At 35.7% G+C, this 12,094-nt stretch overlaps 1 protein-coding gene across 1 annotated transcript in view; it reads left to right on the top strand.

Annotated features, from left to right (window-relative positions):
* The window catches only part of ITGA8 (integrin subunit alpha 8), a 109,096-nt gene that overhangs the window by 44,264 nt on the left and 52,738 nt on the right, over positions 1-12,094 (top strand). Inside the window, exons 15-20 of the mRNA XM_041408882.1 lie at positions 333-440; positions 7,516-7,571; positions 8,066-8,220; positions 9,381-9,518; positions 9,991-10,058; positions 10,993-11,140. Coding sequence (XP_041264816.1) covers positions 333-440; positions 7,516-7,571; positions 8,066-8,220; positions 9,381-9,518; positions 9,991-10,058; positions 10,993-11,140 — 673 coding nt within the window. The remainder of the gene's footprint in view (positions 1-332; positions 441-7,515; positions 7,572-8,065; positions 8,221-9,380; positions 9,519-9,990; positions 10,059-10,992; positions 11,141-12,094) is intronic.

The following is a 12,094-nucleotide window of genomic DNA, read 5'->3' as shown; positions in this document are numbered from 1 at the left end:
GAGAAAACTCAGTGTGATGAAATGTGTCTGATGAAATGTGTCTGAAATGTGCCTCAGTCCTGGGACACATCTATTGCTTAACCATAGGGTACTGTTTCTGTGAAGTGTTAACATGAGATTTTTTTGTGTGTGTGTATGAATCTCAGTAAGATTCTGATGGGGGAAAAGAAAAGGTTATTTTGGCTATGAGCAATATTATAAAACTGTGTTATCCCAAGTCACCCTACATCTCTGGCTGCTTTGCAGCCAACTCAGTTCAGTGTTTTCTCTGCTGCAACTTAGGTACTAATGTGCTCCTTCTGAACGTGGTGAACCTTATTTCTGTCCCCCAGAGCCAGACCTGTTGTGACAGTGAATGCTCATCTAATTCTGAACCCCATGATTGTGAATCCAGACAATAAAACCTGTCAGCTCCCTGACTCTCAGCTTTTGGTGGCCTGGTAAGTCCATGATTACTCAAAAAATATCCTTATCCTCTTTCTCAGATAACTTCCTGTTCCTTAATTTTATTGTAGCTCTTTGTTGAACATGTTCAAAGTTCAGAATGTTGATACATGCTGTGAGCACAGCAAATCCCCCGTAAGTAGAAATCTTTTTGGTATTTTCTAGTACTTAGCAGATTGTCTAACTCATTGTGGTAGGTAAAAGCTGAGTCTTTGATACACTGAGTCTCCTTCTGCACAGGAGGATGCTCAGCTCCTGGGCAAGCTGCAAAGTTATATGCAATGTTTAGATGAATGAAACAGCTATAATGGACAAAACACATAAATATTTTGTTGACAAAATGTAACAGTGAAAGTGATGCAGAGCAGGTGGGCCCACCATTTTCTCTTGGAGAAAGACAGATCTTTGTCCTTTGTGGAAGAGAGAAGGTATCTGGCTGGCCATCCTGAGAGGAGTTCACAGGATGTTGTTTGCTGTCTTTGGTTAGAGAAAAGGGTTTTTTGCACATCACACAGGACAATGTTTCAACCATCCTTAAAAGAGAAACCCTTAACCACGGTAGCATTTAACTTTGAAGAGGAAAAAAACCCACCCAAAACCAGCAACCCAACATAAAAAACACCTTAGAGCTAATTAAAACAATTTAAGATCAATTACAAGTACCAAATGCTTGCAGGAGATTTGGAGGCTATCTAACAGCACATAACACCACATAGAGGCACTTTTACTGCACTAGAAAAAAGTCACTTTGAAAGGACCTCGGGAACAGTTGACAAAAGAGGCTATTACAAATACATAAGATACTGTTTAAAAGTGGAAATCATAACAAATGAGGAAACTAAAATCAAAACACAACATAAACACGTGCAAGTTGAGTATAAAATGGTAGTAAGTCTTGCCAGAGAGTCTGTGAGGAACAGATTTCTAAGATGTAAAAACATTAGAAGCAGGAAGCCTGCCAGGACGTGGGCTGGCCAAAAACAATATTAAGGTGTAAAGGAGGACTCCAGAAGATAACATGAATGCAGAAATTTTGCACTGCTTTTAAACCAAAGATGGTGAGAGGATTTCCTCACATTGGAGACATTCTTTAAAGGAGATGAGTCCTAAAAATCATCTCAAATGTAAGATTCAGCAAGAGAATCTTAAAGAATCTTAAAAATTAATTAATAAATATGAACTGTAAAACATAATCATGAGAAGCAGTTCATTTAAGAACCGTGGATGGTCTAAAAGCAACTAAACTCTGATACAGTTAAACCAATAAATATGTGGGCTTCCAAAGCATATGGGATGGGGCTGTCAAGAGATTTTCACTCTTGCGCTGTTCTTCTGCACTTTGTGGGACTTCTCATATTTTTTATCATGTTCCTCATTTCTACATCCAGTGTAGAAAATTCCCCATCTACAGAGCAATGTAGAAGGTACGTGGTGGAACTATGCAAACCCAGAACTTTAGAAAGCTTTGGCCTTCCTGGAATTTTTTTGATTCAATTATCTTTTGTTTTAAAGTTGATGTAAAAAAAAATTATTTAAATACAGACACTTGGCTGAAGCATGTTCATTGATCCAAATTATGTTGTTTCTCAACTCCAGATTTTAAGACTGTTAAAAAATGCTTAATGTCATAATAGGAAAGATTTTGGAACCATAACAGTTAACAGGTATTGAAAGAAAAAAGGTGGTTTTTTTGCACAAGAGGAAGAACATCTCTCTTTAAAAATATTCTTGGTCTGAGATATTGTTTAGAAAAGGAAGGAAGAAATGCATACTTCTTTAACACATTTTTTTGGAGTTTTTTACTTCTCTGCTACAATAAGCCAGAAGAAGTTTTGTTCGTATCTACAAAAGCTTTAATAGGAGCATAATTTAATTTCTGTCTGCTTTATTCTAAAATAATGTTCCCTAAAGATTTAGTTCATGTTATGAAATGACTGAAGAACAGCTGCTATTTTCCACACTGTAATTTTTTTCCTTAGTTGATATAAACTTGTGTTGTACATATGAAAACAATTAGTAGGGAAACTCCAACAGGCAAAGAATTCCTCAGTCCCATGGGACAGATTTCTGTATCTCTTAGCCAGCTGTGCAACTTGTATAAAACTCTACTGACTGACACTGCAAAATTAGAATGAAAGGAAACCTCCTACCAGAAAAGCTTCAGGAAGTGTGTGTGCATGAATAATGTGGATTGTTGTATGCTTCCAAGTATTAGGAAAATATTATTTCTGCCATGATATGAATTGCAAAGCTGAAGCAGCAGAGGAAACATGCACAAAAAGTCATTTTTATGCACAGCTCAAGGAGAATTGTCCTGAACTTCTAGAAGCATATTATTCATTCTCTGCTGTGTGTAAAATGTGTCTTTTTCTGAGTTCCCAATACTAGCAAATCTGTAACAAATTCTGCAACTTTGAAGATATTAAAGAATATAGAAAAAGACTTTTTTTCCCCCTAAGTGTGAAGGATGCAAGTGAATACCTGTAAAAAAATGGAAATAAATTAAATATTTTCATTTTTCAAAACCTCTTTCCACATCATGTGATTTGTTATGTTCAAGATTGGGCTCTAGCTGTCAGGAGGTCCAATTTATCTATGCATTGGTGTTTTTATTACCATTTGAGGTCTGATTATCCACTAGCTACCTCATGTATTTGTTCTTAAATTGCATCTACAAAAGCTTTTACTCAACTCTCACTAATTTAAGGTGAATATTGTTAATTCCATTTTGTAGAGGAGCAATAAATCTGACTTACCAAAAGTTTTGTAGAAGTGTCCAATCATGAGAAAAAGTTGATTTGTAGCATATGTTGTGAATATGTTTTGTATATATATTTCTATGTTGCTATTTTTATATTTGTAGACTAATTTTTTTTTGTAAATGCTTTTCATGTTTGGATGTCTGATTTGAAATGTGCCTTGTAGGCTATCCAGTTTCTGTAAACCCAGGAAAACCAGAAGCAGAGAACTTAAAATTTCTGATTTTTCAAGTTCCTACTATCAAAAAATACTTGGAAAAAAAAATGTAGCTCCTTTATCTCCAAATTTCTTACTATTAAAGTAGTAAAAAAAAATATTTATGATCTTGTGTCAGCTAGATTCAGTAAGACATTTCTACATACACTTTGAAAAAAGCTGAATACAAAATCCCTATCAAAGATGTAAACTGCCAAAATAATATTTCAGCAGTTCATAGCTGCATAGGTTAGACTATGTTTCTTCTTTTGCTCCTTTCTACTGCTGGTATTTTCGTTTCTCATTGACTTAATTTGAAAGATGATGTGATTTAGTGCCCCATGGAAATGGACCTAGGGGCCATTGTTGAGATGAATTTGTGTGAGATTTTCCAAAGACTGTTGACCAGCCTGACTCCATGGGTGGGACAGCAAAGCCATATGGCCAAGAGCAAAAGATGGATGCGTCACTCCTCAGGGGTGGTCAGAGGGGGTAGGCAGGTGGTGTCACTTGCCACCAACACAGCTGAGGCGCTGTACAGGAGACCTCTGTGCCAGGTTTTAGCTTCAGTCACCCTAGAGACATCCAAAGGGCAGTCATTTGTTTTATCTAGCAGTCCTAGTGCTCCTGCAGCCTGGCTATGCCATGTAGCTTAGCCATGTGATGCCTTCAGCATTAAAACTCTGTGTTGGTCACTGGATTAGACTTGGCCATAACAAAATCTAAAAGCAGGGCAAGTATTAGAGCATCGTAATAGAAGTGTATTAACTTGCTTGCTTTTATATATTGTACTTGAAAAAGGAAACTGTTTAAATGTCGTTCATCAGTAAACAATAGCAGCTTCTTCTCTTCTGTGGAGGTCTGTGACCTTGCAGGTTGGGTATCAGCCTCACACAGAATGGAAGCCCAGAACATTAAAGCTTATACTGCCTTTCTGCTAAGGCATTATCCATTCTTTCTCTCCATCTGCAAAACTGGGTGCTAAAGAAATCATTAGAAATGACAAATGACATCTGGTAGGATCTGCTAATGCCTTGATTTTCACCTCCTGAAGTAAGTTTCCTATTTTTTTTTTCAGCTGCTACAGTAGCCATACCAAAATAATTTCTTTCTGATACTAAGTGCAGTCTAGAAAATATTATACATGGGTAACTAACTTTTCACCACTTCTGGTGATATTAGGTAATTTTATTAGGATTAACTTTTGAAGAGACTGCTCCTGTCTGTGCCAAGAGTAGTTTTGAATAAAGGAATATTTTCAATATTTCAATATTTTCTTGCTCTTGTAAAAATAATTTCTGCGTAACTGAAAAACATAAAATTATTTTAAACAAACTGCTTTGTTGCCCTGAGATTGTCAGGAAAAGCTAGTGTGTTCAGTTTCAAGGCTTTCCCTCTATTCTGTAACTACATTCAAATACTATTGAAAGCATAATCTCATAGTGATGACAGACACAGCAGAATAAATGTGATGTGGGGATCTCTTCAGAGCGGGAAGATTGATAGCACGTAAAAAGTTTGTATGCTTTAGGATGATGGACTACTTCCATTTTGTTTCTTACTTGTTGAAGTTTTCTTCCTTTGATTGTTAATTGTGTTGTTTGGTTGATGGCCCCTATAAGCAAGCTCCAAAGCTCAGCTATTTTATTTCTTACTGTGCCTAGGAGTCAGATCTCAAATCTCTACAAATTCTTTAGACTCTTTTGTGGTCTGTCTTTCCCTCTGCTTTTCTTTTTCTTGACGCTAAAACACCCCTCAACATCTCCCCAGCATCTTGTTGTTGAAGTCCTGAGTGAATCTAAATTCATCTAGGTTTGCAATTGAAATCCTTTGTGTCTTTAGCACTATTTCCAAACTAAATAATACCACAAATGTGTGGCAGAATTCTGCTAAAACCACAGTCTTTCCTCTTGTGTGGCCAGAATGTGGGAGATTATCCACTCCAGATTTTTGCTTTTTTGGTTTGCCATACCCTTTTTGACATGCTCTGTATATCTTGACTCTTACAGTAATATTTGAGAGCGTGACTTCAGTTATCAAATATGTATAATGAATTATTCTGTTCATTGCATTAAATAAAGCATACACTGAAATTGTTCTGTTTAACAAGTAAAGCATTCCAAGCTGCATTTTTGAATGCAACCTTTTTCCAGACATGATAGGGCAAAATTTATGTGACTCCTCTAAAGCAAGATAACTGAGTTTAATACAATGGCAGCTCTTGAGTTTACATTTGAGGAAATACCCTCTTACACTCTGACATGTGAGGCCTGTGAAATCTGATGTCTAAATTGCATTCATGCAATTACACAAGATTTCCTCATTTTTGTTATTTTGTCCTTGTGTATTTGGAAATAATTGGTTCTTCCTGTATTGACTCATAATTGTAAAGAAGTAAGAATATTAAAAATTTGCACTTTCTGCATGGACTGGAATGAGTATTTGAAGGCTACAGTTTAGCAGAGATTAATGGCATTATGCCATTCTTGTTTCTCTAGAAATAATGAAAGAATTTTTCATTAAGGTCATGAGAGTGACACATATGCCAGATGTGGCAGTTTCATTACCTCTGCCAGAGGAAACAAACATGCATTTAGAATGGGATTGGGGGTTGGTTTAAAGGTTATGTTAGTGGTTTTGTATCCACTGCATGGGAGCATTATTATACAATACAACAGAAGTGAGGAAATCAAGATCAATGAATAATGCATTTTTTTAAATTTAACTCAAGCTGATTTTAATGCTGACCTACAATTTGTTTTCCATATACAAGCCAAAATATTTTATGAAGCCATGAAAATTTTCATTAAGAATTATTGGTAATCAGAGACACTTGCAAGAATCTATCACCTGAGCAATTTTGTTACATTATATAGGCTTTCGTTAGGAATTATGGTATGCAGAACTAAGTCCATGTGGCAGATGACAGCAGAAATCAAAAATCAAGAACATCTTTTCAGTGACATATTTCTTGTTTTGCAGCTCAGGGAAGTACACTCTGCTAATTGCATCAACAGGCATAATTAATACTATTTCTCATACCTTCCAGAGTAATTTGTGAAAACTTTTTCAAAATGCAATTCAGTTAAATATTTATAAAACTTGCATAGATTCCTTACAAAGTGAAACTTGTCTATAATCATTACTTTTTTAGGGTTGTTAAAATTAATTTTTATGTAAGTTAAAAGTTTGGATTGGAAGATATCAGCCAATACAACTAAAAAAGGCTTCTTCTATCACTTGTTGAGTATAACTGCAAATCTGTTGCCAGTCTTGCACAGAAATATTTCTTATGGGAAAGGACTCTCCTATGGTTGAGGTGACATTTGTATAATCATTGCAGTTGTGATGTGAGTATTTCTAGGCTCAAAAGAGCTTGCTATAAATTCAGAACAGGCAAATTAAAAACAATTAACTTGTGTTGCTTTTTGTAGAATGCATTGCTTTAGCATAGTAGATAAAGAATATGAATCACCAATTTCTCTGTGCTTTGATTTAGATAATGTAAATGCCACTTTCTTCAAAACTTATCAAATTAAATGCAATACAGTTTGGTTAATCTGATGCCAGAAAAATCTAACAATTTAGGTTTTATGTTTGGAATTAACTGTAGCCTGTTGAAATAATGAAAATCTTACAGTAATGCCAGCAGAGCACATTGGTATCCCGAGTGTTTTAATTTGCTGGAAAAGACCTTGAGCATTGACAATATGTTCTAAGATTTTTCTGATTTGACCGTGATGAACCAGAAATTATTTCTGCAGACAGCCTCTTACAAAGGTGGTTTTCTGAACCTCAGCATAAAAAAATACAGCTTTGGCATTAATGTCAGAAAGGTCATCTCCATGGACTCTCTCAAGAACTCCTGGGACCAGAGAATCTTCTCCATACCTTTGCCAGGAAGTATTCAGAGACTGGCTGCTGTGATTATTAGTGAAGCCTAGGAGACTTCCTGACATAATTAGGGAATATCATAGGTAGCTAGATACAATCACAGTTAATATATTTTTAAGCAAATGAAAATAAAACTTTAAAAGATATGACTTGGGAACTGCTGATTCCCAGCTCAGTCCATTTTCTGCTAATAATGAATTACTTCTCCTTTTTTATATGTAGCTTTACTGTAAGAGTCTGCGCAGATTTTGAAGGTCAAAGTATCTCAGATGAAATAGGTAAGAAATTTTTTCTATTCCTGTAATTTACCCTCGTCCTGCTCCATCTCAGATGTATTTTTTTCCTACACTTGGAAAGACAATAGGAGTGATATATATATATATATATATATATATATGTGTGTGTGTGTGTGTGTGTGTAGATGCAAACCTTTTATTACTCACTTAAAGGATTTTTGTTTCAGTTTAAGTCATTTTCTAAATAAAACCAAGAATGTACCTTGTTGGAGAATGTTCTGTTTTGGAAAAATAATAAATTAAATGGACAGAAGTCCTGTACACATATGATCTGTCAATAAAATAAGAAAGCTTAAATTATACATCCTGCATAATTTGGATCAAAACCTAGTGGGCTTTCAAACAGACAGGCACTTAAAGGATGGATTAGTTTTTCTTGGAAGACTTGCTTAGGTTAATTAATTATAATACAGAGTGAATTCTTTACTATTTTCTTTCTGTTAAAACAATAACTAATTTATTTATTTATCCTTTAGTGCTGAAGGGAGAATTGCAATTAGATTCATTGAAACAGAAAGGAGCTGTTAAGAGGACCCTCTTCTTTGATTACCATCAGTCACATCACTACTTCTCCATTGTGATAGAAAGACAGAAACAACTCCATTGCCAGGACTTCCTTGTTTATCTCAGAGTGAGTTGTTTAAAATCCTTTGGACTTTCATCATTGTTTCAGTAGTACGAGGGATTTAAAGGTAATAATAAAAAGGAGTCACTGGAAAAGGATAAGTAGTTTCCAAAATTACAGAAATGGGATACAAGATAGACTTCATCTGTATGTTCAGAATGTCTAGAGCATTCTGCTACCTTGAAAAAATTCCCTGTGTAAATCTTTGGCTCATCTTCTGTCAATATAAATAGAAAAGAAAGACTGATTTTGAAGACCATAGAATTTCTCTGTGTAAAAATACATTCATTTCACTCTCTTCTGGAAATTCTGATCAAATACTTCATCTTTTGATACAAAAATGGAAGATTGCTTTCCCTTTTTGATATTCTTTTTTTTTATATAGTATTCACAATGCAGTAATAAAAAAAATCATGTTAAATAACATGCCAATTCAAGTTCAAAAGATTTTAAAGGAGCCTTGCCAGAAATATTGGCCTAAAATTCATACATTTTTAAAAATATTTTAAAGATACTTTAAAATGTTTTTGGAAAAACTAAAAATATGGAATTGAAGTTGTAAAGGAGAAAGGATCAACGCTTCCTCACTTGCAGATGGGGTTACGTCATGCAGTTGAAGTAGATTATTCCAAGTTTGATCCAAGAAATGCAGTGGGAAGTGAAATGGAGAAGTTTCAAGCACTATGTAAGGACATATCTAGACAATAAAGGTGGTTGAATTTTACCATTGCTAATTCTTATAAATTCTTGGTTATGGTACATACCAGCAATATTACCTCCACAAATCCACACATGCCCTACCTCCATTTCAAAAGGAAGGAGGGCAGTAGCTGATAGGAGTTGGTTCTGTGTGTCTCTCTTAAACAGCTTCATTTTAGGCTAATGCTTTGAAAAATATCTGAGTCTACTCAGCTCAGCCAGCTTCTTCCAGATGTGGGGCTGTGGAGGCAATGTGTTCTGGGCATTCCAATTACTGGTGAGTCACTTTGCTTTCCTAATGACACCACTTGTAGCCAGAATTTGGCCAGCATCTGTCAAAGAACCATGCCTTACCTTCAATAAAGACCACATCTTTACCTTCAGAAGTTTGAATCTATTGTCTTACTATACTAACTGAAATAATCATAGTAAACGATTGGTTTTTATTATGTGATTATTACTCACAGGATGAAACAGAATTTAGAGATAAATTATCTCCCATCAATATAAACTTCAATTATAGTTTGGATGAGTCCAGTTTTGAAGATAGTTTGACTGTGAAGCCAATACTGAACTATTACCAGAAAAACTCACTAGCAGAGCAGGTATGAGTTTTGCATGTCATATTTTCTGTATATAAACATGAAAGCATTTACAAATATTATGTGTGTCATCTTCCTTAAAAGAGAGTATCACAGCCAGAAATTACATGACAGGGATTTAATTAATACAAAATGTAGATTGAATATAAAACTAGAACCAACAGGCCTTTCAAGTATCTCCAAAACTTTCTTGTGCTTGCAGTTTTGATTGCCTTCTAGAATATGTAAGCCAAGTTAATGTGGGAAAAGGCCTGAAGATTATATTGTTCTGCTAAGGACATATTTGACCATCTAAATAGTCTCCAACCTCTGACTATCATGTGAAAAGGAATTTACAGAAAGGATAAAAAGATTTAATTCATTAAGGCAATGCTAGTGGTATTTAAGACACTTAGGTTAGCAATATTTAATGAAGTGATTTGGACTTTGAGGCATGTACTAACTGTATTATATTTTTTTATTTTCAATAATACAGGCCTACATTCTGGTTGACTGTGGAGAGGACAACTTATGTATTCCTGACTTGCAACTTTCTGCAGTGCCGTAAGTTAAAATTCATTCTGCTGTATATACAAAGTCCAGCCATTGCTAACTGTTGTAACAGAATGATGTAGAACACAATTCTGTTGTTTACTGTAGTTAATCACTCTTACTTGATTTCCAGATTTTAATTTGTGCATCCATTTCAGCTATAAAACCAAGAAATTGAGAAATATACTTGCAAACCACATTCATGATGTTTAATGGTTATCATAGAAAATATAGTTTGCAGGTGTTTGTTAGGAGTGGCTCTAGTTCTCTGAAAACCAAGAGATGATGCAAATTGTTATTCATAGGAGGTTTCAAGTTTTTTATTTCAGTGTGCCAGTGACTTTGAACTTGGACACAATTCTCCTGAACTCAATATACAGTGAAGTAAATTAATCTCAAAATAAAATTTTCAAAACATGGCAACAATTCCTCCTGTGGAGGGAGAAATATGCCAAGCAGGACATGTGGGGAATGTCTGAGAGTTACCTTACTCATCAGAATCAGTCTGTAGCTGTGAAACAAGGGCACATGCCATTGCAGGTCTCAGGAGAATTTCTGTCATTGTTTGTGTTACAATGGACATGAGTAGAAAACTATCAGCGTTGTGTCCTTCAGAAAACAATGCTCATGAGACCCCTGTGGCAAGTGGTTCCTCCATTAAATACTTCTTGCTGTTTAGAAAGTAGTCCAGCTCTGAAATTTTTTACCCATTGCTTTCAAGTTTTGTGATAGTCAATTTTGGCCGCAGTGGTGTTTTCTCTTAATCTCTTTTCTACCCAGGTGCTGGTATACTTTTTCATGCTGTCATTTTTATAGAAAATGTTTTATTTTGTGTTTACAGAGTGTTTTCCAGAACACTCTGAGAGCAAAATTCCTTCTGCTTTATTCATATGTAAATCCTAATTGTGCATGTTTTAATTCCTGACAAGTAGTATGTTCTATACAGGGATACAGATCAGCTGATAATTGGAGAAGAAAACTGCGTCATGCTCATAATAAATCCAAGGAATGATGGGGAAGGAGCCTATGAAGCTGAGCTGCATATAAAGATTCCACCCGAAGCAGATTACACTGGGGTCGAACGCAACAACAAGGTGAAGTAAAATCACGATGTTAGTGATAACGAAGGAGACAACTGAGAGCAAGGATAACCTACATAGGCTATGCCAGCTGAAAGTAGCACAATAGAGGTTCTTTTCAGGAAGGGAGATTCCATCAACTCTCAGCTATCCTTGCTTGCATGGCCCAGGGTAAAGATAAGTCATACCTCCAAAAGATGGGAAGGACAGGAACATTCTGTTCAGACCCAGCTCAGATTCATTCCCATTAACCCAACTCCTTCCCACTAACTTCTTTATAATACTACGCAAATACTGTAACATTTCTTCTAGGAATAGAGGTATTCACATAATTCAGATTTTGAACCAGTAAAAAATACCAGTAGCAGAAAGTAATATTGCCAAATTCCCTTAGTGCTTCCAACCTGGCATCCCATGGTGCCAACTTCCAGTCAGAGTTTATGAGCCCTGCTGACCCCCAGACACTTGGACACTGCTGCCTCTTCTCACAGCACACCAGTGTTTTACCATTATTAAGGGTGTCCCAGTCTCCAGTGTCCTGAATAGTTGGACATTACTGCAGTATAAACTTGACAAAGTTACTTTCCCTTGTTGTCAAATCTTTCATGTTATGAATGGACCAAAAATGCAATTAAAATGTAAAATGTGCCAGTGTTCACAGAAGGACTAATATTGACTGAAGTCCTGCTGAGCTGCACTGAACATTCAGTGTTTTTCCTTTTTGGGTCTGTTTTTTTAAGAGCAAAGATGAAACCCTATCCTGCAAACAAGCAGAGTGTTCATGTATTCTCTGTTGGACAGCAAGTCTGAATTGCCTCATCTGCACATATATCTCCCAGGCTGTTGCAACATGAGCCTGCTTTTTTCTGTTAGTGCCTGGAATGTTCAAAAGGGCCTCAAGGGTGAGAGTGGGAGAAAGCAAGTTAATTTCCTTTCTGAAGGCAAATGTTTTTAAGGAAGTTGAAAGTA

Source organism: Onychostruthus taczanowskii, unplaced genomic scaffold (genome assembly GCF_017590055.1).
Source record: "Onychostruthus taczanowskii isolate IOZ18803 unplaced genomic scaffold, ASM1759005v1 scaffold3, whole genome shotgun sequence".
Lineage (NCBI taxonomy): Eukaryota > Metazoa > Chordata > Aves > Passeriformes > Passeridae > Onychostruthus > Onychostruthus taczanowskii.
Note: the sequence above shows the minus strand (reverse complement) of the source record. Positions and strands in the feature narration are given on the sequence as shown.